At 46.6% G+C, this 24,055-nt stretch overlaps 1 protein-coding gene across 1 annotated transcript in view; it reads left to right on the plus strand.

Moving 5' to 3' along the window:
- Fgfr2 (fibroblast growth factor receptor 2) overlaps nucleotides 1–24,055 on the plus strand; it is a 107,747-nt gene that overhangs the window by 54,232 nt on the left and 29,460 nt on the right. Inside the window, 3 exon segments of the mRNA XM_052714721.1 lie at nucleotides 13,018–13,208; nucleotides 15,636–15,780; nucleotides 17,733–17,929. Of these exon segments, the coding sequence (XP_052570681.1) occupies nucleotides 13,018–13,208; nucleotides 15,636–15,780; nucleotides 17,733–17,929 (533 nt within the window).

Consider the following 24,055-nt stretch of genomic DNA (forward strand, 5'->3'; position numbering starts at 1 on the left):
ATAGCTTGACACCTTTCTTATCTTAGAGCTGGCTTTCTCTGCCAGCTCTGGCCTTAGGAAGTCAAGCTGGAGCAAGGCGTCGAGCCCCTCCACTGTGAATGGGCTAAGGGTTAAGGTTGCAGGCAAGTGATAGGTCACAGTTAGGGCCTTTGTGAATAACACAGAATCACAGCCCCAGAGTAGCAGCTGTCGGGAAACTCATCCCTGTTGCTCTGTGGCTCCCACAGCCATTTTTACCTTCCCAAGCCATGGCTGCCACAGGATGTGAGAGTCTCCTTGCCAAATTGTGGGAATTAAGCAGGGCATAAGCATTTAAATCCCACGTTTGCCTTCTGTGACCTTAGGAAGCCCTAGTCCTTCTGTGTGTTGATTCCTTACCTGTTCGTTTGTGTTGCTGGTCATATACCCTCTACCACTTTGGGGAAGACATGTTTATTTCGCCTCACCGATTCCGAGGTATTTCTGTCCATCGCTGGAGGAAAGACAGAGTACAGCTGGCCGTGATGGGAGCATGAGGTGGAGTGGCTGAGGAATCGGGGAGAGCGTAGCCAGGTCTGTCTTTCAAAGGCCCACCCATGCCTGCCAGCCACAGAGCACTCAAGATAGTGCCACCAATTGGGAGTCAAGCATTCAAAACCGGAGCCCATGGGAGCCCTTTCTGATTCAAACCACAGTGGGCGAGAACCTGCTTCCTTTGTAGCACCCACCAGAGAAAGAGTTGCCATGAGAGCAGTGTTCTAAATCATGGCGCGGGTGACCACTGGTCACTCTTATTAGACAATCCTTTGCCTCTTCACCTGTCTCCAGGCAGAGACACACACTCAGCCTCTTTCTCATTAAAGGAATGGTAAAGCTTAGTATTTTCTTCGGGATGGGGATTTCCAAACTCCCTGGGGTCAAAGCCGTTTAATGAGATTCCTTTCCTCCAGAGCGGCTCTGCATTCCTGCCTTACCACAGGGCTTCCAGGGGCAAAGTCTGGTCAGCGGTCAGCTGCTTCAAAGGCACTGACTGGCAAATGAGTGTTTTCCTGGAAGAGGTTACTCCTTTGCAAGCTCTAGGAGCAGATGATGGCTCATGGGCACTAACCTGGTAGGGACCTGTTGGTGATTGATACTGGTCTACTTTTGCTCTGTTCCTGCAAACCTTCAGATGCCCTTTGACTCACAGTTGAGGAAGGAAGATTATTGATTCCTCTCAGCTCTGGCAGGAGTCCTGGTAGAGGTGACCGACACAGAGGCTAATATTTGGTTGGCTGTCTGATCTTTGGCAGGGCATCTGTGGTAGAGGATATACAAGTGTTGCGGTCGGGTTAATGTCTTATAGGTCTGTGTGTGAAGATGACCCTTCCCAGGGCTGGGCACAGGGATGCAGGTGGAGGCAGGCAGGTAGAAAGCTACTAAAGGACAACTGGGCGCAAGTATAGTTTGAGGATGTGTTCCGTGGACATCAGCGACAGTGTATGGCAATGGGCCCCTCAGGTTGAACATTCCTAATCTGCCAAGTCAATCTCCAAGACGTCTTCATTCTCTCACTGATTACAAGTTTCAGATTTTGGAGAAGTTCAGATTTCAGAGTTTTAGGATTATGGATGTTTAACCAGTGAAGCAGATGCACACATATCCTGACATCTGAGAAATCCCTTTATCTGAAGCACTTCTGGCCCCAAGCATCTTCGATAAGACACATTTACCCTGTAACATAGAAACTATTTCATGAGTAACTTCTAGTTGGAGTTTGGGGCATCCTAATGTATTTCAAATTCTGAAACAGAAAAACCACGGAGTCTTTAATACATGTATTCATACAGCTTAGTCAGCACTATGAGCTAAAGAGCCGTGTTGTTGAGTCTTAGGCCAGCTCCCATTTGGAGTGAGTATGACCCTGACGCCATTTTCTTCCCCTTGTAAGTGATGCATCCAGGTTTGCTCTCGTGGACTCCTTTTCTCAGAGAACACCCTGCTGCTGTGTTTATTATCATCTTCCCATTTGGTTTATGTCCATGGAGAAGGGGGATGTGGCTAGGATGTGCTGCTAAGATAGTTATCATAGGTTTCTTTATTTCTTTTTTTCTTTTTCTTTTTTGGTTTTTTTTTTTTTTTTTTCGAGACAAGGTTTCTCTGTGTAGTTTTGGTGCCTGTCCCGGGTCTTGCTCTGTAGACCAGGCTGGCCTCGAACTCACAGAGATCTGCCTGACTCTGCCTCCTGAGTGCTGTTGGGACTAAAGGCGTGCGCCACCATCGCCCAGCGATTAACATAGGTTTTGAAGGGTGTCTGTTGCTTCTTACTGGTGTGGTTTTTACATAGCAGGTCCAGGGCAGGAGGCTGTGGGGAGGAGGTGGCCAAAGACACTGATGTTGCTGTGGGGATGATGTTCTGTTTCTCCTGTGAAGAGAGGCTATTACTGTCAAGGTTTGGAGGAGACATTAGAACATTTTATCGTATTGTGACGGTGAATCCTCCACGTTGGCAGTGCGGTGTTTGGGATCTGGGTGATGATTTCAAGTCTTTCCACTACTTCAGTGCTTCTTGAACCACAAGTAGTTTTCAGCGTCCTTGTTTGGGCTCCAAGCAGTTGATGGTTCAGCGTCCCATGTTGTCTGTACCTGAGGGAGGTATTTCTTGTTTGCTCAGATGGGCTGAAGACTTTTCCTTCTGCTTGATCCACCCCAGGAGCAAAACAAGGCATCTGAGGGATTAGCATGGAGCTCTCTGGACTTCCTCTAAGAGAGGCTCTTTAAATGGTGAAAGCTGATGAGAGGTGCCAAGTCATCTTCGAGATATCCTTGTGCCTACACATGCCAGTCTCTTCAGTTCCTCCTTGTGACCCATATGCTGCTGCCGTAGCCATAGTATGTAATCACATTTAGGTTGTGCATACCCTCATTCTCATTAAAACATGACCACAACAAGCTCTGTACACATCTATTAATTGGGCACCTGTGAATATTTTTCAGGGACATAGTTCTAAATATAGGCTAACTTGATCCTTTCAGGTAGATATTTGCATAACATTTGAAACCCAAGGCATAGCATTTTGACTTTGGGGCTTTTCTAGTGATTCCCATTTTGTTTCTTTGCAAATCATTTGAGAGAAGATGTAGTCTGATTCTGAGTTCAGCCTGTCTAATAAGAGGGTGTATTTAATGCCTGAGCAATTTCAAAGGAACAAAACCTTGTCCAGCACGCTTTTCCTGTGAGGGCAGCCCAGCTCTGCACACACCAGCTAAAATCACACATTCCTGAATTGTGCTGCTCCCCCTAGGCAAGTGGGGTGCAGGGCTTTATGGTGTCCTGCCCGGTGGGGTGGCTCTCAGCTGTGTTTACCTCTGCTCCCCAGGAGGGAGCCTGTGGACATCTGACGTCTGAGTTGACATCAGCCTCCACACGGAAGCCCAGTGGAGGGGGAACCTTGTGGAGACTTAGTGTTGCAAGAACAACTGTCGTTCAGTAAACTGAGCAAGGGTTGCCAGCTAAGAGTGTGGGTTTGCCACAACCCTAGGAGTAAACCTTAGTGATTCCACGATATTGTCACAATAGCCATGATATTTGCTGTGTCTCCTTTTTAGAAAGCGGTAGTTGTAGCTCAGGTGTTGAGTGCTTACCTAACATTCACGAAGCCCCAGGTTCCGTTTCCAGTGCCACAGAAACCGGGTGTGGTGGTGTCCACCGATAATCCCAGGTGGAAGCAGAAGGATCAGAAGTTTAAGGTCATTGTCAGCAATACAGCTAGGTTGAAGCCTGCGATACGTGTATCGCACAAAACTGACCATTTAAAACTGTTTTTTGAAGGTATGGGTTAGTGATATTTAACACTCAAAACATCACCCTTGTCTGGTTTCCTGAACTTGTTTATCTCCCAAAGCCAAGTCCCCTTTAAAGAAAAGCAGAGGCACTTTCGAATCTAAACATGGTGTAAGCGCCGTCAGTGCTGGCATGCCTCTGAGGCTCAAGGGTGTCTTAAACGTTTGGGGTACAAGCCGAGTCATCGTCTGTGACATTCTTTTTTTTTTTAAATCAAATTTTTTAATTTATTTTACTTACCAACCATAGTTTCTCCTCCCTCCTCTCCTCCCGTTCCTTCTTAACTCCCCCCATCCACTCCTCCCTCTCCATGGAGTCAACAAAGCATGGCATATCAAGTTGAGGCAGGACCCAGCTCCTCCCTGCTTCATCAAGGCTGAGCAAAGCATCCCACCATAGAGACTAGGTTCTAAAAAACCAGCTCATTAGCCAAGGACAGGTCCTGGTCCCATTGCTAGGGGCCCCACAAATAGACCAAGCTACACAACTGTCACCCATATGCAAAGGGCCTGGGTTGGTCCCATGCAGGCTCCCTAGCGGTCGGTTTAGAGTTCGTGAGCTCTTACAAGCTTGGGTCAGCTGCCTCTGTGATTTTCCCGATCATGATCTTGACTCCCCCTTGCTCCTATAATCCCTCCTCCCTCTTCAAATGGACTCCAGGAGCTCGGTCCAGTGCTTGGCTGTGGATCTCTGCATCTGCTTCCATCAGTTACCGGATGAAGGTTCTATGATGACAATTACGGTAGTCACCAATCTGATTGCATGAGAAGACGAGTTCAGGCACCCTCTCCATCTGTGACATTCTTTAGGGAAGGTCCTTTGCTTGTACTCGCTTGGTCTTCCCAGCCCTGAGCCCAGCCAGCCAGCCCTTCACTCTGCCTGTCCACGCCAGTGAGCAAGCACAAAGGAATCAGTGGTGTTTTGCTTCTTTGATTTTGCGTGGTGCACCCTTCGTAAGAACTCATGTGACTTCAGCATTCACTGGAGGGGAGGCACTTCACCTCTTCCTAAACAACCTTGTTCCCCAGACTCTGCTGTCTCTGCAGAGGTGTGGGAGAGGGTCTGGGGTGGGGTTGGTTGGAGGCAGCCAGAGTGCCAGCCCAGTTCTGCAGGACTTTGCATAGGCAGATGTTCCCGTAGGAGGGGATGGTTACCTGCTGGCACAGCAGCAAAGATCAGAGGAAAGACAGCAAGCCAGGCACCTTCTGCAGTACCAGCTCTGTTCTTTTAAAAGCGGTGTGGAGGGCTGGAGAGGGGCTCAGTGGTTAAGAGTGCATACTGCTCTCGCAGAGGACCCAGTTTGCTTCTTAGCACCCACATCCGGTGGCTCACAACCACCAGTAACTTGAGCTCTGGAAGATCCAGTGTCTCTGAGCTCTTAAGTACACATACTTCGCACCTTCCTGACACTCATGTTATTAATAATAATAAAAATAAATCTTTTTTTTTCTAAGTAATGCAGGAGTAGGGAGGGGTTGGGGAGAGGGCACATCGTGTAAACGCGAGGACAGGGGTTTCCATCCCCAGCTTCCATGCAAAAAAGCGGGGAGACAGGAGGATCTCTTGGGTTTGCTGGCCAGCCAACCATGTCAGTTGATGAGCAGTCCTGGTCAGTTTAGTTCTGAAACTAAAGGGGAGGGGCTGCTGAGATGGCCCAGTGGTTATGGTGCTTGCCCTACAATCCTGATGACCTGAATTTGATCCTTGGAACCCCCGGGACGTGCAAGGAGAGAAGCAGCTCTACACAGTGCTGGGGCAGGTCCTCCCCGCATCCGTCCTACACAGTAATAAAATGAACCGGAGGGAGAGAGTAGCCCAGAGGCACACCCAGTATTGACCTCTGGCCTCCACATGGAGGTGTGCACCTGTGCACACGGGGTGTGTGTGTGTGTGTGTGTGTGTGTGTGCGCGCGCGCGCACACACACACAAGAAAAGAGAGATGAGAAGACAGAAAAAGTAATCAAGAGCCCTGGGCCTGTGGTGCATGCCTGTAACCCAACACTTGAGAAGCCAAGGGAGAAGGACCATGAGTTCAAGCCCAGCTCAGGCTACAGAGCAAGACTCCGCATTTAAAAAATAATAATAATCCAAGAGACAGAGACTGTCAGATCTCTGTGAGTTCAAGGCCAGCCTAGTCTACACAGAGAGTTCCAGGACAGCTGGAGCTATTGGGGAGGGGGCGGGCTTGAGAGAGAGGGAGGGCTATGCACTACTCTCCTGCCCTGGGCACTCGCACTCACTCTGAAAGTGCAGTGCTCCCTTAATCCCAACTCCGCACTGCCTTTGTCTGTCGATCATTTGTAGTTCTGGCCATCTTTTGTGCTGCTATCTGGAGGCCGGGAAAAGGTTAGGGAAAAGAAAACAAAACTCAGAATTCAACCGGATTGAGCCTGTCTGGTGTGACTATGTCAGCAGAGGCCTGACAGGGCAGTGAACTCATTCTGCTAATTGTAATGAGCATGAGCGTGGTGAGGCCTTCAGCAGGTTATTGGGCCCTGAACGCCAGTGAGCAGTGCTTTGATGGCTACCTCTCCTAACAGCCATGCCTCACGAACTGGTTTAGTGCGTTCTCATGCAGCAAAATCAGCCACCGCCTATTGTTGAGAGAAAAGCCAGGCTGGCTTTAGAAAAAGAATTCTCTCTTGTTTCCACTCATCTTCTAGGTCGCAGAAGGTTCTTTCTCTGTTCAGCCCTGTGCAGTTGCTAAGAAACTGCCATTTTGGAAGAAGGGCAATTAAAATTTGATTTCGATTTAAAGGCAGAGCAGGCGAAGTTATCCATACTCCTTCAATGAATGGGTTGTCCAAGAGGGCACTGGCTGTTTCCAGGACCTTCCTGGGAACTCGGCATGGCTTCAGTGGTGCTGCCAGAGAAAGTAACTTTCAACTTTTTCTTTTGTTTTCTTCTTCTTCTTCTTCTTCTTCTTCTTCTCCTCCTCCTCCTCCTCCTCCTCCTCCTCCTCCTCCTCCTCCTCCTCCTCCTCCTCCTCCGTGTGTGTGTGTGTGTGTGTGTGTGTGTGTGTGTGTGTGTGAGAGAGAGAGAGAGAGAGACAGACAGACAGACAAAGTGCTGCTTAACTTTTGAGGAGAAAAACTCAGGATACTGGAGTGTGCCAGGAAACCAGGGACGCTGGGCTTGACTAATTTATAGGTGTGATTTAAGAGCTCGGTCCTCTGATCCCTGAGCTACCTGTTTACTGCATCTGAAGACAGGAGACCTCTGCTCTGTCACAGCAGAAGTTGTTGGTCTCTTATAGGTCGACATATCATCATGTCCAGAGGAGTCCTGACGTGTTATAAAGTTTCAGTGGTCAATTAACAAAGATTTGTTCTTCGTCACTCAGATATTCCCCCCCCCCCCCCAGCTCCATAATTACCTTGGAATGAAGCGAGCGGTTGTGCGTCTACCCTCTTTGGCTGGGTCTTGGCTCCCAGCTACAGAGCAAGGCTTAAGAGAGTTAATGTGTCTATTCAGTCTCTGAGCAGCTGGACTTTCTGCAGGAGTGAAGTGGGCACTTGAAGCGAGGGGGCCAGAGCAAGCCTGAGGGAGAGACAAGCGGAGGGCTTTTTTTTTTTTTTTTTTTAAAGCACTTCAGTCTGTATTTACTAAGCATTTATTTAGAGGAACCTCATTCCAGAGCTGCAGCCAACTGTCCCATCGGCCACAGCCACACCCTTTGGACTGCATTTGCATGGTGTCTTAATTTGAAATTCACACAGGGGCCTCAAATGGCTATCTGGGAGCCCCCCTCCCCCACACCCCTCCCCCCACTTTGGGTCCATGTATCTACAACGTGCAAGTCCAAATTGTAACTATTTTAAATTGCAGTCAGGAAATAGAGGTAAGCTGCCCGTCAGCCTATCTGCCTTCTGCGTATTTATTTCACTCCCTGGAAAAAGAAAAATGTGTTTTCTATAATATCGGAGAGTTGAGCATGCTGTAAGAGAAGCTTGCCTCACACTGTAAATCCTGCCTGCTGGAGGAGATGTGATTCTTGCTGTCACGTAGAGGAGCTGAGCCAGCACTAGGCTTCAGTCTCTCATCCAGAAATAATTCACGGACTAATCCTTTTATTTCAGGGTGCTGTGGAAAGCTGCAAACCTGTGGGCTTTGATTTGCTTGGGGCTAGATGAGGTTCAGGGGAGCTATTTGGAGGATTGTCATTCTGGGACCCCCACCCTCTTCTCCTATGCCCCCTGGGAAGGCCACCTGCTTTGCCAAGCTTCTTCATCCGCCATCTGACTTGCTTGCACCCCAACTTTCCGGAAGTGTTCCCATGCACTTTCACCAATTTCCTGGTGGCTGCTTTTTGTTGTTGTCTGTCCTTTTTTTAAAAAAAAAAACCAACAACAACAACAACAACAAGAAGAAGGTCTCACTACGTGGCCCACGTTGGTCTTGAACTTGTGTTTCTCCTGTCTTGGGCTTCTGAGTGCTGGGATCACAGGTGTGCACCCTCCACCCTGGCAGGCCCATAGCTATTCTTAAGGGTCTATTGACACCAGTGGAAGATCCATGGTTGAGGAGGGACAAGAAGAGGAGTGTGGTAGTTGGCAGATGTTGGCATCCTGGGACCTTTTCCAAGACGGTTCAGGCCTCATTCTCCGACTTGTTTAAGGGCAGAGACTAAGGTTGCAAAGGAAATCAAAGCCTGGTGTGGAGAAATGAAACATGAGGCCTACTGACTTTTAAAAAACATTTTAAATAACATTCTCTGAGGTTTCATTTTATACTGAGCGCAGCTGTAAGAAGTTTGGGGAGACGGTGTAAGGTTTCTATTACACAGCAACCGTACTTGCAGTTTTTCTGCCCAAAGTGAGAAAGAGCCGAGAGGGGAGAGGGAGTAGTTAGGAGGTCATTTCGTATAAGGTGAGAAAATTTGGAAAGATGAATTCAAGACTGCGAGCTCTAACATTCGGTATGCTGTAATTTGCAAATGCAATAACACTGAACCATTGCAGAGGTCTCTTTTTTCCCTTTGGGTGAAAATAGTCCGGATAGCTTGGAATAACTTAATAACCGGAGCTCAGCAGCCCTTTGACCACAAAGTATAACAAGACTGCAAGCTGTGGCCCAGGCCCTGCCAGTGTTACCCCAGCGACAGATTCCCTGCCCAAGGCTGGCGCAAGAGGAGACGCTGCCTTCTGAAAGCACTCCTTGTTCGCAGTCCCTGTATTTCGTGTGTAGTGTTTGCATGTGAGACCGTTTATTAGAAACAAGTATGGCGAAGGAAAACAGGCTTGCCATGAAATTCGGTAGATCTGGCTCAAAACCTCAGAGATTTTGTTGTCCTTTTGTTTCTAAAGAAAGACTGTCAATAGTTAGACTGCTCATGCACACACATGCACATGGATGCATACATGCACTAAAGCATATTTGTGAGTACAAAATTGGAAAACCGAGGCAAGGAATGAACTGATACCTAAAATTTTTTCCTTAGGGCTGGAGAGAGAGAGAGAGAGAGAGAGAGAGGCAGCTTGGTGGCTAAGAGCATGTGCTGTTTTTGCAGAGGACTCCCAAGTTCAGTTCCTAGAACTCATGATGGGGGGGGGCTCACAACTGCCTGTAATTCCAGCTGCAGGGAATCCAGTGCCCTCCTCTGGCCTCTAAGACACCTGCATTCACACACACAGACACACACACACACACACACACACACACACACACACACACATACATGCACACGCATGCACAGTCACCTTCGATCTGTGTGTGTGTGTGTGCATGCGCACACACACACATTTGTGGAGGCTAAAGGCTTATGTTCCTTAGTCCCCCACACACACACTTTATTATATGTTTTAGGCAGGGGCTCCCATTGAACCTGAAACTCACAGACTTGTCTAGGTTGGCCATTGGTTTCCAAGGACCTTCTTCTCTCCACTTCTCCAGTTTCTCTCAGATGTGTGCCGTCACACACACCTGGCTTTTTAAACGTGTCCTCTAGAGGCTTGAACTCAGACTCTCAAGCTTATGTAGAAGGTACTTGGTTGACAGACACATGTCCTCAGCCCTACAATTCCTTCTTTATCGGAAGGAATTGACCTTCTTGATATTTGACAGGTAGAAATGAACATATTTTGTGAGTTTGGCTGGCAATAGCCAGCCCAGCAGAGAGCCTCCATCCTGCTGGTAGAACTCCTGGGACACAGGCTTGGGGAAAACAGAGGAGCCATGGATGAGGGGGACTTAATTCTGTACTTCTCACATTACTGGGCCCCTCTGGGATTAAAACAGACCTTGGTTATTCCCGATAGCACACAAGTCACTCTGGCCCATCCCAGAAGCAGGGCATCATCCCGGGTTCGAGGGTTTCCTGTGATGTATGAAGAAATGAAGCTTCGAGATTTTTGTTTTCCAATCACAAAAATGAACGGTCCAACTCCTCTGTTCTTTGCTCAGCCTACATGGGTGATAAAGGAGCAGATGAATGACTCTTTGGGGGGCTCTGAAATTTTTATCTTTATTGTATGGAAATGTAGGTGTCTATGAAGTGATGGAAGATTCCAGAATGAAATGTGCTCAGACTTTTTCTTTCTTTTTAAAAAGTTCCTTAAGGGCCAGCAACAGGCTTATGGAGTAGAGTCAATTTGTATATGGTCTGGCTTTGGTTCAGCAAATTCCACAGGATCAGAAAGGCCCTAACACAGAAAGACTTAGAGATTTATCATTCTAATTTGCCGCTTCCAGCCCAGTTCACAGAGAGTCTCAAACATGGGGCTGTTGTTGGGCTGGTTTAGTAGTGATGGTATGTAGGGGTTCTCCTTGTTTCTATTAACTATTTGTTGTTGTTATGAGACAAGGTCTTACCATTGTAACCTTGGCTCTGGAACTCACTGTGTAGACCAGGCTGGCTTCAAACTCACAGAGATCCACTTGCCTTGGCCTCCAAGTGCTGAGATGAAAGATATATGCCATCATGCTCAGCTCTGTCTGAAGTGCATTTGTTAAGCTGGCACAGTGGAACTCATGGTTGGAGACAGAGGAAGGGGCAAGTGTTGGAGTGTATAAGCATGTATTTGTGAATGGGTTGGTAACTGGGGTGCATATGGCTGTTGATAGAGCTGCTGTGAGGAAGGTTCCAGTAAATTTGTAATGACACTGCTTTTGTATTTGAGATCAAACAGCAGCCCAGTCTGTTAATTCTTTGTTTACTTATTCATTCATTTTACTGTTGTAAGAGCAGTAACGTGTGATGTACTCCCGATGTAGCTGTAAGTGTATAGTACCTTATCTTCAGTCGTAGGTAGACCAGATCTCTAGAATGTATTCATCTTACATGACTGAAAGTTTATATTCTGTGATTAGTCACTCCATTTCCCCTCTTCTCCATCTCTGGCCACCACTATTCTGTTCTTATGATAGATGAATTTAAGAGTTTTACATCCCTCCTGGAAGTGGGGTCACACAGTATTTGTCCTGTAACTGGTGTATTTTGCCTAGCATGATGTCTTCCAGGTCTACTCCTGCTGTCAATTGGCATCAGATTGCATGATTTCCTTCTTTTTTTGTTTTTTTTTTTTTGGGTTTTTCGAGACAGGGTTTCTCTGTGTAGCTTTGCGCCTTTCCTGGAACTCACTTTGTAGACCAGGCTGGCCTCGAACTCACAGAGATCCGCCTGGCTCTGCCTCCCGAGTGCTGGGATTAAAGGCGTGCGCCACCACCGCCCGGCTTGATTTCCTTCTTTTTAAAGATAGTTAGTTTTTCCATTGTATATAGAGACCAGAGTTCTTTTTTTGTTTGTTTGTTTGTTTTTTTGGTTTTTCGAGACAGAGTTTCTCTGTGTAGTTTTGGTGCCTGTCCTGGAACTCACTTTGTAGACCAGGTTGGCCTCGAATTCACAGAGATCTGCCTGGCTCTGCCTCCCGAGTACTGGGATTAAAGGCGTGCGCCACTGCCACCCGGCTTTTTTTTAGACCAGAGTCTTTATTTTATCCATTCTTCTGTTGATGGGCATTGAAGGTGTTGTTTAAATTAAAATCTTGGTTGTTGTGAATAGCTCTGTGATAGATGTGTCTCAGATCCTCATTAAAATGAAGACTGCTGGATCAGATAAATTACATTTTTTTTTTTTTTCTCCAGACTTTCTGTACTTACCCTAGTACAGGAAGTGGTGCAGGGGTTCACTCTCCAGGCCCTCAATGGTCTTATTATGTTTTTAATGATAATTTTGATTTGCACTTCCCTAATGATTACAGATGCTAAGCATCGTTTCAGCTGCTTGTTAACCATGTGGATGTCTTTGGTGAAAGTTCTTAGTCCGTTTTTAATTGGCTATTACTTAGTTCTTGAGGGACCTCACGTGTAGTTGCCAGCACGCCTGACCCAGTCCCTCTATGGATTTCTGCTGAGAATGCCTCTCACCTGGAGAGGAACCTTCTGGTATAAGACAAGGAGGAGTGTGCTTTGTTGAGATTCTTCTCTGAGGCTAGAAAAGAAGGGCCAAGCAAGCATCCCTCCCGTGGGGCCTCCTCTGAGACTGTGAAACTTAACCTGGAAACAGGCATCTGTCCCTGTGTTTCTTTAGTACCACATCTGATAAAGCTAAGGAATATCTACATATCTACATCTGGTGCTTGGCACATCGTGACACTTGGTACTTGCAAAATGAATGAATAACTAAAGAAAAGACCGCTGAATAGAGTCGTGTCATGATAGAAAGAGGGATCCAGTTAGTTTGGTTTCATCCTCACTTGGAACGTTAGTTTGCAATTTGCTTTTTAAAGCGGGGGATACAAGACTTCCCAGAGCATGTTAGCAATGAACTTGGAGAGATCATGCATAGAAGAACCTCTCTTGATTTTTCAGGGTGACCTTAAGAGTTAGCCATGTCACTTGCCCCTGCTGTCTAGCTTGTGTTTAAAGTGAATCCAGGCATTATGTCAAGCCAAGTAAGTGAATAAGTGTCCTTCCACCGGCTCCATCTGTCTCCTGGATGGTTGAAATAAAGAATTTCCCCTCGTTCATTAGGTAGTCTGTAACTTGCGATGTAATGCGTTCTTTTCTGGGTTCTCTAAATAAGTGTCCTTTACAAGGGCTGTGCTCCAGTGATCCGCTTTGAAGTCCTGTGCGTTGTGCATGGGGCCCCCGTGTTATTCCAGCGGAGTCAGCCAGCAGATGGGAGGCCTTTTTGGCTTGAGTTCCCGGACAGCCTTCTGGACAACACAACTCATTGATTGCTCTCTCCCCCCCTCCCACCGCGTCTCTCCATCAGAGCGATCACCACACCGGCCCATCCTCCAAGCTGGACTGCCTGCAAATGCCTCTGCGGTGGTCGGAGGGGACGTGGAGTTTGTCTGCAAGGTGTACAGTGACGCCCAGCCCCACATCCAGTGGATCAAGCACGTGGAAAAAAACGGCAGTAAATACGGGCCTGATGGGCTGCCCTACCTCAAGGTCCTGAAGGTGAGGACTTTCTGGATCCCGAGGGGCCCACAAGTGAGGGGCTCCCTTGGGGATTTGACCAGATCTTTGATTTCCTGTTGTATTTTTGAGATGGGTCTCTTTATGGACTAGTCAGTAGAGTGTATTCAGGAACTGGTAGCCACTAGGCCTGCTGGTAACATTTCTGAAGGGAGCTGTGGTGTAGGCGAAGTGCTCCTACACTTGGAGTCAGAGAATCCAGCTGTTTATCAGCCCTGAGGTCTGAGAGGAGGCTCTAGTGCACATCTTTAAAGCTGGGATCGTGGTGCCTGCTTACAAGGCAGTGTGCAGAGTAAATGGGATGGAGTAGGTGGAAATACCTGAAAACCTCCAGACAGTGTATTCGTGTTCTTCTGATGTTGTTTTGTTTTCTGATATTTGATGTCATATTTATTAGAATCAAATTTTCGTAGCCACCTTTTAGATACAGTACTTTGCTTTTTCAAAAAATTCTCTCTCACCTTTTTTGACTTCCGTGTGGTCCAGAGAGTAAACTTGGGGGGATGTTTCTGTACCTGTCAAATAACGAAGAGAACTCCCTTCTCTTTGTATTTCTCATTAAAAGAAATCCTTTTTTTTCCCTCCCCCACAAGTTCGCATTTTTGTGGCTTGGCTTCAGCCTCTTTAGTTTTCAGGTCTAGCTTCCACTTCCGCATGGTTAGCCAGGTCTCGACTGTCCATTCTGAGCCATGACTGCCTGTCTACCATGCTCGCAGGGAGTGTGCTTACAAAGAACAGCCTTCCTATGCAGCTATGGGAGTGGCAGGAGGCTAACGAAGAACTCTCAACCAATAAAGTCTCCTCTCTAGCCAGCAATACCCAGGATCCAAATTGCTGGAGAAAGCCGACCGGCCGGGAGCGCTGCACCCATTCCACCAACCGTTCACCCTTCTCCACCTCCTCTGTCGGATCACGCTGATCTCCACCACTCCACGACTTTTTGTTCACCACCCTCCCACAGCCCTTTAGAAGTGATTAATGGAGATTGTTTTCTTGTGGTGTGTTGGTGGTGGGACCATAGGCAGCACCGAGTCCTTCCTGGTTGGCCGTTATATTGTTTTCCTATGTCTGTTCTAGCACTCGGGGATAAATAGCTCCAATGCAGAAGTGCTGGCTCTGTTCAATGTGACGGAGATGGATGCTGGGGAGTATATATGTAAGGTCTCCAATTATATAGGGCAGGCCAACCAGTCTGCCTGGCTCACTGTCCTGCCCAAACAGCAAGGTAACAATGTTTTTGTGTTTGTGGTTTTTTTTTTTGTTTTGTTTTATTTTATTTTTATTTTTAAAGAAAACTGGATATGGAAGTTGAAAAGACTCGGTGCTTTGGGAGGCAGCAGGCAGCTTCTAGAATAACTCTTATGGCCTTGGTATATTTATAATGATCTTTCTTTGGTGGTGCAGCTGGCATCATGCCAGCGGCCATGGAAAAATGCCCACAGTGTTCAAAGTGCTTGAAGATTATCCATTCCCCCCGTCCCGCCCTGGTTTCAAGCCCTTCTTTCTGGTCTGTCGTGTTTGGACTGCACACTTCTCGTGCTCACTGAGTCTGAGTAGCATGTGAACCTGGAGTTTGCACGCCTGTTGAGTCTGCAGTATCCGATTATTAGGCAGGGCTCACGTTGCTTTTTATACGGGTTGTGGAGAGAAATGCTGGCATGATAGGATTTGCCGAACAAACGAAAACTTGTTTGTTTGTTTGTTTGTTTTGATCCCATACCCAAGCCTGTCTGAAACTGGAGGCTGGTTATCTATCTTCTAGTGAATGTGTGACTAGATGATATTGAAGGTAGAAGGTTAAGTTTTCACTTATTATTAGTCACATTCAGACATTAATATTAAAAAAGTAAACCAAAAAAAAAATCCAGGTTTTTTTTTTTTTAAGACAAGATGATTTTAGCCTGAGAGAAATTAACCAAAATCTGGTAACCAAGATAACCTCCTTGGTTCCCATGGGGCGCAATGGATGTGCGAGCCGACTACCTCACAGCTTCATCTTCCATGTTTTGTTCCACCACACAGAAGAGCCTCCCCTTTTCTCACAATGGGAGTTTGCATCCAACAGGACCAGAACCCAGAGTAGCCCTCTGGGCAACAAACTTTTTGACAACCCACCCCCAAATCCAAATGAAAACGAAGTCAAAGAGAACTCTGTGGGCTCATTTCTCCATGTGTTCAACTGCATGCATGTCTAGGTGGTGACGCCGGTGTGGTGACGGGCCTGCAGAGGTGAGCTGGCCAGTGTCTCTCAATGTCTCTCTCGGTTGTGGGCTTTGTGGATGGGCTGCAGTCGGAATCTCCTGACGGCCGGCACCCCCTGGAGCCGCTGCTACGAGGCCTCTTGGTTCCAAGGCCCCCTCCACAATCATTCCTCTGTCTAGCCCTTTTCTTGCTTCCTTTGTTTTCTAGGCCGCCGGTGTTAACACCACGGACAAAGAGATTGAGGTTCTCTATATTCGGAATGTAACTCTTGAGGATGCTGGGGAATACACGTGCTTGGCGGGTAACTCTATTGGGATATCCTTTCACTCTGCATGGTTGACAGTTCTGCCAGGTACATACTGCTCTTCCTCTCGGTGGGTTTTTCTCTTTTCTTGGTTGATTGCTATAAAATTAACACAGCTTCTGTTCTTAGAAATAGCCCCTTTTATCCATTGCATAAAGGTGCAAAGAAAAATGTTCAAAATGACCCCCCCCCCCCAGGGAGAAGAACTGCCTTAGATATTCACATTAAAGGAGATCCCATGCTTGTATGTTGAGTAAAATTTCACCTATAAACCCCAAAGGGATCTTGAAATTTTAGTGAATCATTGAGCTGATGACTCAATGAGCCCACCCCTCTGCTCCTAAGAAGGAAGTCAAAATTATTTGGTAAAATTCAAAGTAATTTTTTTTTTCCCATTGCAAATTCCACTTTGCTGAAATCCCTTGTGTGGTTTGATGCCTCTCAGTCCATCTTACTTACATCTCAATTGAGTACAGAGATTTCTCTCGGGGTGCCCGAGGAGCACCTCTGGATTTAGGTGTGCAGAAGCAGTGTGTTACCTTGGGAATCGGGTGGCTTGCTGCATGCCTTAACAGGGTGGACTTCAGTTCGCTTTTACTGCAGAGCATGTGTATGCCATCTCGGGCTTGATGTTATTTCTGCCTTCTAGAGAAATACACATCAGCGAAGCCCACTGCTCTCTAAGTCTTTAACCAATGCCTCTGTTCTGGTCCAACTTTCTCGATAAATGCTGCCTTCTCTCATGCATTGCCTCACATTTCCTTTGGAAAACTGCATAGACCGTGTGCTGCAGCTCGTGATGCTCGTCTACTCCAGTTATTAATGCCTTGTTTCTAGAGTACCATGCCTACTGCATGCTTGTTTTATAGCTCATGAAAATAAATTGATCGTTTTGTTTTTGTGCTGTGCTGCTGAGAGTTTTGATTGTCTTTGCAAATATTTGTTTTTCTGATTAAAATGTATAAGCTTTAAAAGAATAACCATTGCACCCATCTTCCCCTTTGGTTATGAATCTGCTCTGTGAGTATTTATTCTTGAAACAGAGATGCCTCTCCTGTTGAGCTTGCTTGTACTTACAATGCTGTGCTCTGTGAGTGCCCGACTGGCACTTCTTAACCAATTTGCCTGACAACACTACCCCCTTAAGGAAATGCAGCTTGAGGATAATAATGTTTGGGAATACACTGCTTGTAGAGTGACCATTTCAGAACCAAGGAGGGACCAATAGAGTTGACAGAAGAACGTGCTAAATCAATCCCATCTCTATTCACATGCAGTACCATCTTTTTTAAAGGCTCAGTAACAAGTTAATATAACTGGATATACCAACATTTTAGTGGTTGTTAGGTATTTATATATATATATTATATGTGACTATCTCATGGTTGATAGATTTGTTTAACTGAATAATATTCTAGATTGTATGAAGGTACTCACAGAAACTTTTTGGGCCAGCCTACTAGATGGTTGTGAACTCCATATGGAGCTGCGGTCCGCTAGGGTTCTATTGAGTCTTCCCTTGAAGTGCCTCCCTTAGTAACAGCAAAGCATTGTCCCTGTTTCCTTAGAAGCAAAAGTGCACGTGCTCCTTTTTTAAACAATTCTCAGTTAGGTTTATGTTTAGCGACATCATCACCACACTTTCCTGTGGTGGGTGTACTGGGTGTCCTGCTCTGTCCAGGGGCCTAGTGGAATGTGGCTTTGTAGTCTCCCATTACAATTTAGGATCAGCTACTCACTGGTGGCAGAGGCCCTTTGAGGCTAGAGAAGGTGGCTGCCTGGGCTGCAGTGATAAACTGAGGAGCCCTTGGCTATTTGTTGGGCCCAGGCAGGAAGCACATAGCTGTTCTGCCTCTGGGTATCCTTTTGCATTGACTTATTGATGGGGAAGTACTCGTTGCCAGAATGGTTCCTTGAGCTACGTACACTGTGATGCATCCCTCTGGTATCCTAACTCTGTGGCCTGCTTATTTGTTCCTCTCCTATGATCTGCAATCTAGCGCCTGTTAGAGAAAAGGAGATCACAGCTTCCCCAGATTACCTGGAAATAGCTATTTACTGCATAGGGGTCTTCTTAATTGCCTGCATGGTGGTGACCGTCATCTTGTGCCGAATGAAGACCACGACCAAGAAGCCGGACTTCAGCAGCCAGCCAGCTGTGCACAAGCTGACCAAGCGCATCCCCCTGCGGAGACAGGTAACAGAAAGTAGATAAAGAGTTTGAAGAAACTTATTCCCCTTTATCCCCCAGCCAGCTCTTAGATCTTTCCCTCTGCCTTGATATCCCCCTCTAACTTCGGGGAGCTTCAGCAGGCAGGTTTAACCTGCCGCTGTGCGGAAGATCAGTCAGCGTTTGGAACTTAGAGTCTCAAGCCACCGTGCTGCTGGGGGGTGGGGGGTGGGGGTGGATGGGGTCTAATTTTAAAGGAAGGAAAGACAGCAGTGTGCAAATCAGAGCTGCTCAGGGGGATTACTCTGGAGGCAGTGCCCTCTGGGTTGGTGGTAATATTTAAGGACAGGAGTCTGTTGGAAGAATAGGTATTTGTGCCTGGGATACGTTGCTCCTGTATGAGACAGGCTTGGAAATTCAGATGGAGCTTTCACGATGAATTGGAAAGAGACTCTAGTTTGCCTTTTTGTTTCAAGTAGAGATCAGAAAGAAACATACAGTCTGGAGGTATAACTGAACTACTGCTTGCATGAGAATGGTCTGCGATTTCTTCTAAACTGGGTTTTGGCTGCATCTGTCTAGTTTTTAGAATAACATTGTATGCCTATATTATTGCCTATAAGTTATAGATGTGGCTAGGGATTCAGTGATAAGATGATCTTATGTATATATGTGCACGTGTGTGTGTGTGTGTGTGTGTGTGTGTGTGTGTGTGTGTGTGTGTGTGTGTGTGTTATAAGCACATGTATTCAGGTGCCTGTGGAGGCCAAATGGAGGTGTCAGATCCCCTAGTGCTTGAGTTATGTGCAGTTGGAGGCTTCCTGACATGGGTGGTGGGAGTTGAACTCTGGTCCTCTAGAAGAGGAGCAAGCACTCGTTAACTACTGAGCCACTTCTCCAGCCCCCAGACAAGGTGACTGTTACATGAGACAGGGAGAATGTTACTTTTAACCTGGGGCTTGGTTTTTGATGGCAAGTTCTAGTTCTGTGCGGCAAGATAGAACCTTCTCTGTGTCGTTCGTTCAAAAGCAAATGGGAAAAGAAGTATTTGAATTCTTCTCTGCTTGTTCATGGGGACTATGGTCCAGGGATGTGTGGATGCAAATCTTTAGGAAAGGATTTGGAACTTGATTCTGATAAGACTGCCATTAGTTTTTAAGTAGAAACTGAAATGGCCAGCACTGGCTGGGTTCCACTGTGCATCTTAGTAGAACCTGGAGGTATGTGTTCAAATTGTATATTCATTCGTCTCAGCCTCAGAGATTCCTATTCAGTAGATCTTGAATGGATCTGGAAGCCTGCATTTTGAACTCTTCCTCAGGTGATGCTGCGTTGACACCTTAAGAGTCTCTGTGTTTGACCCAACTCTGCCTTTCCTAGGCCTTTGGCTAGTAAAGTCCTTTCTGTGGACAAGTTCTGGGAGGGACTGGGAACCAGCTGGCCAGTCGTGGCTTGGACACAGGCCTGGCTGTTCTCAACCCTGCTTCACACTACAGGCTGAGCAGGTCCTTGGGGCCTTGTTCCCCTCAGGTGTTTTCTTGCAGAGTCTTGGGATAGAATCTGCAGTATATGTCGGATGTAGCCGAGGACCAACTGTGTTGAGCGTGGGGATCAAAGAGGTCCGGTAGGTTCCTTCTGGCCCCTGAGAATGCTATTACAACTTTGAGTGGCACCGCTGTCATTTGTGGGACTAGAGAAGCAAGATGGGGCTGAAGTTAATTCATTGCCCAGTGAGTTGCTAGGAGAATCTAATCATAAGATATTACCTGGCCAGGTACTGCTAAGGCTTTAGGCTGAATACCACCCTTTCGTAGCCTTATCTCTTATCCTCATCTCTTACCCCTGGACCATTCATCTTCCACACTGGAACTCTGGCATAGGGAGTGTAAGCAAAGGGAGTGATGTCCCCATCTCTATTATTTGTTTTTGTCATAGGGAAACAAGTGAACTCTGTAACTTGATGTAGCTAGGCCATTGGCCCAAAATTATTTCATCTTTTGGGAAAAAAAATCCATCTTTATGTGTATGTATATTTACACATGTGTACAGGAGCCCTTGGGAAGCCGGAAGAGGGCATTGTATCCCTAGCAGCTGGAGTTACAGGTAGTTGTAAGTTGTCTGCTGTGGGTGCTGGGAACTGAACTTGGGTCCTCTGCAAGAGCAGCAAGTGCTCTTAATCACTGAGCTATCTCTCCAGCCTCATCACTTTTAAAGAAAACTCTTCTCACATTGTTTTGTTTATGTAGTGTGTGTGTGTGTGTGTGTGTGTGTGTGTGTGTGTGTGTGTGTGTGTTTGCATGTGTGTGTTTGCATGGGGGCAGGCATATGGCATAGCATGTCTACAGTAGCCAGAGGACAACTTCCATGGGAGCCAGGGCCTTCCTCCATCATGAGTTCCAAGGAATCAAAAGGGCTCTTGGTGTTGAGCACTCTTACCCGATGAACCAACTTGTTGGCTCCATCATCTCTTACAGAAAAAATTTCACATCTGCTGCCATGTTCTTCCTTTTGCTTTATATGAAGAAGGCAGATGCTCTTGAGTTCCCTTTGACACCCGGGTTCATCATGTTCTCCTCTCTCTCTGGCCGGCTGACTTTTTTCATCTCCACCTAAGCTCTCAGTTTTTCTCACATTCCCTGTGTAGCCAAGGGGAAAATTTGGGTTTCTTCTCATTTTCCTCCCCTTTTCTTTTATTCATTGTCAGCTAGTAAATGCACAGCCTAAACCGGGCACGTATTTTACTGCACGGGCCTAAATCAGGATTCTTGGGCTGGGGTTGTAGCTCAGTGGTAGAGTGTTTGCCTAGCACGTCCAATCCCCAGCATCACCAAAAGAAAATAAATTGAACCCATTTCATGTCAGATAAAGCCTGCCCATTGGCCATTGGCTGCGACATCCTTTTGAAATGTTCCAGCAGGGTCACATTGTATAAGGAAAGTGTGTGAATACCAGGCCCTCTGGATAAGTAAGTCTGAGAGATAAATGGGTTGAAGAGGTGTTGATGTACCCCAGGGTTTCCTAGAGTGTGGTACTGCTCTTCCCAAAGGACTTCCCAAAGCACAGCCCACTGAGTGGAGGAGGAGATGCTTATCTTGTACCTGGATAAAGAGGGTATTGGGCTGTGGCTGGAGGGAAAAGTCCCACAAAGGCCCGAAGATAGGCTAATGACAGAGTGAATTCCTCAGGGATGCCAAGCATGCCTTTACCTGGCGACAGATGAGCCTATAATCAGATGTCTGGAGGACGGCTGCTCCCAGGCATTCAGAGGCTAGGCTTCGGTTCTTGTTGGCCTGAGCTCCTATATGATGCAGCCTGGCCCTGATTCGTGACCTGCACAGCATGGAGGCTCACAGCCTCTCTCCACTCATTTCATCCTTGTCTTTGTTTAAGAACAAGAGAAGTTGGTGTGTTTATTCATGTTGTTTCTTCCGTGTGTGTGCATTTGTGCAGGCAGGTGTGTAGGTGTGTACAGATGTGTGCTGAGGCAAAGTGACAACCTCAGGTATCGTTCCTCAGGTGTGGTCCACTCCCTACCCCTTTTGGTTTCCTCCATGCGAAGTTTCTCACTCACTGGCCTGGAACTAGCCGAGTAGGCTAGACTGTCTGGCCTGTGAGCCCCGGGGGGCTCTGTGTTGGGATTCCAAGTGTCAGCTACTGTGCCTGGCTTTTTTGGTGTTTTTGTTTTTGGTAATGTAGGTTCTGGAGATTGCTCTCAGGTCAAGGAAGGCTTTTTACCCACTGAACCATCTCCCTCTCAGCCCTTCTTCCTCCTCCTTGATGTTTACTTCCCTGCCCTGACCTTGTTTAAAGCAGATATTTCATTTTATGTTATGTTTCTGAAGCAAAAAGGTAGGTTTTTTAATTGTTTTCAGTATCAAATAAAGTCTTTATAGCCTTTTTCTAGTAAACATTAATTTTGGGAGACTTTTTATGAACTTTGATGCTTGGAGAAAGAAAAGCAAGTTTATAAGCTAGTAGTAGCCTGTGGGATCTGCCTGTTAATGAGGATTCATCCCTCCTTTCCAAGGTCAGGACTGGACACTTTGCAGGAGGCACCTACTCGCTCCCCTCTACTTCTTGGTACTTAGTGTGACACCAATCTTAAACAGTCTTATTAATAAAAAAACTCAGGAGCCAGGTATTGGGGTGAATGCTGGAAGATCAGAGAAACAGAACAAGCCACAGCCAACCTCACCTCACCAACTTCTCAGTCGATCCTGTTTCCTCAATCCTGAGTCCTCATCTGAATGGATCTCAGCTGAACTTGCTGATAAAGGCCTAAAAGCTTAAAAAGCCTCTAGTTCCTGGTCTTCACCCCTTATATACTTTTCTGCTCCTGCCATCACTTCCTGGGAGTAAAGGTGTGTGTCATCATGCCTGACTGTTTCCAGTGTGGCCCTGAACTCACAGAGATCTGGTTGGATCTCTGCCTCCCAAGTGATAGGATTAAAGGCGTGTGTGCGCCACCATTTTCTGGTCTCTATGTCTATCTAGTGGCTGTTCTGTTCTCTGACCCCAGATAAGTTTATTAGGGTGCACAATGTATTGTAGGACACAATATCATCACAACTTAGTGTGTTAAATGGCAGTAGCCAACCCAGAGAAGCACCTTGTGAGTCAATTGGACCATCAGTGGCCAATGAGAAATGGTCTTTGTGTACCCTGAGTCCAAGGGGAGCGATTTGCCTTGTTATTTCCACAAATCCCTGTCAGGGAGAGCATGGGTGCACAGAGGGTCAGAGGAAGCCTGGCTCACCTTTCCCAGGGTGTTAGCTCTTCCTCTGAAGCCAGAAGCTTTAATACGGCAAGATGGAGATTCAGCTATCTGTTGATTGGCCATGTCCAGACGAATCCATAACCTACCCATGTCCCAGTCTCACAAGGGACTGTAGTGAGTCTGTCCCTAGCCTCAACCACTGACATGGGTAGCTGAGAAAACCAGAGAACAATTTCATAATGTCTTTGTGGCATATGGTTATTAGGGCTGGGATGGAGGGATGCTTGATTCCAGAGCTGTTCTCAAGGCGATGTATTCATAGTCTTGGGATATACCAAACTCAGCAAAAGTTAGTTCTGACTCGATCATTGCTTAACAGCTCAACACCATGATCTGGAATCTCCTTTGTGATGGAGTCAATCCAGTGCTGCAGTATACTGGTTCTAGAAAACATTTGTGCACCTGGATAGTTGTAGATGACCCAAGTGGAGCCTGCCCTTTCATGGGGATCTCTCACCTTCCTTGCCCTTCGGTTCAGCCTGTCTTTTCTCTCAGCCTCTGAAAGACATGCTTCTTTGACACTGATCTACCCTGGTCTTTTGCTGATGAGGTCTAAGTCTGATCAGAATTCCTGGGCTAGGTGCTTTTCTTTTTGTGACAGACCATTCAAGCATCTGCAGGTGGTAGGGGTTGTTTAAGGGGAAGCTTGAGTGATAACGCAGCTTTTGTCATGGAAGGAGGAAAGAATCCACCCCTAAAAGTCCCCTGAAGCTTGGTGTGGGGCTTGCCTTCTACTTGGCCATAGAGATGTGGTGGAGCTAGACTTGTAGCAGAGGTACGTGCACCCTGGGCTTCTGTTCTGATGTGGAAGGCTCCATCCACTGCCTGGAAGTTGGAGGGTGTCTCAAGTCTGCTGTGGTCCAAGGGTATGTGTCAGTAAACAGGGCTCATCTCTCACCACCGCATCTTCGATTCTGCCTGCTCTGTCATCTGTGAGGTCTCCTCTGGGTGTTCAACTTAATCCAGAATAAAGAGATACCGCTATTTCTTGGTGGCCCTTTAAAAAGAAATGGGGAGAAAACCCACTTCCTCCCTTAATCTCCCATATGTGCTATGGAAATATATGAAAAGCACATTTAGTTAAAAGCTTGATTTATGGCACGTGGTAAGGAGATCCCGCCATGTAAGGCAGCCGAATTGGAGACTGTGAAGAGTGCATGGCTTTTAAAAAACCGCCTGCCAAGATTTGGGTGGGTGGGGAAATGGTTTACTAGAGTGTTAGCATTTATTGTTTGTAAGTGACTTCTAACAGTGGGAATATTTTTAAGTATGTTGAAAGGGAAACTCCAAAATTGAAGTCTCTAGATTAAGGATTGAAGAATATCTGAGGAGGGAAGTTATAATTAAAGAAGAAAGAAAAGAAATAAAATCAGTAA

Source organism: Peromyscus californicus, unplaced genomic scaffold (genome assembly GCF_007827085.1).
Source record: "Peromyscus californicus insignis strain IS unplaced genomic scaffold, ASM782708v3 Scaffold_4__1_contigs__length_199733344, whole genome shotgun sequence".
Classification (NCBI taxonomy): Eukaryota; Metazoa; Chordata; class Mammalia; order Rodentia; family Cricetidae; genus Peromyscus; species Peromyscus californicus.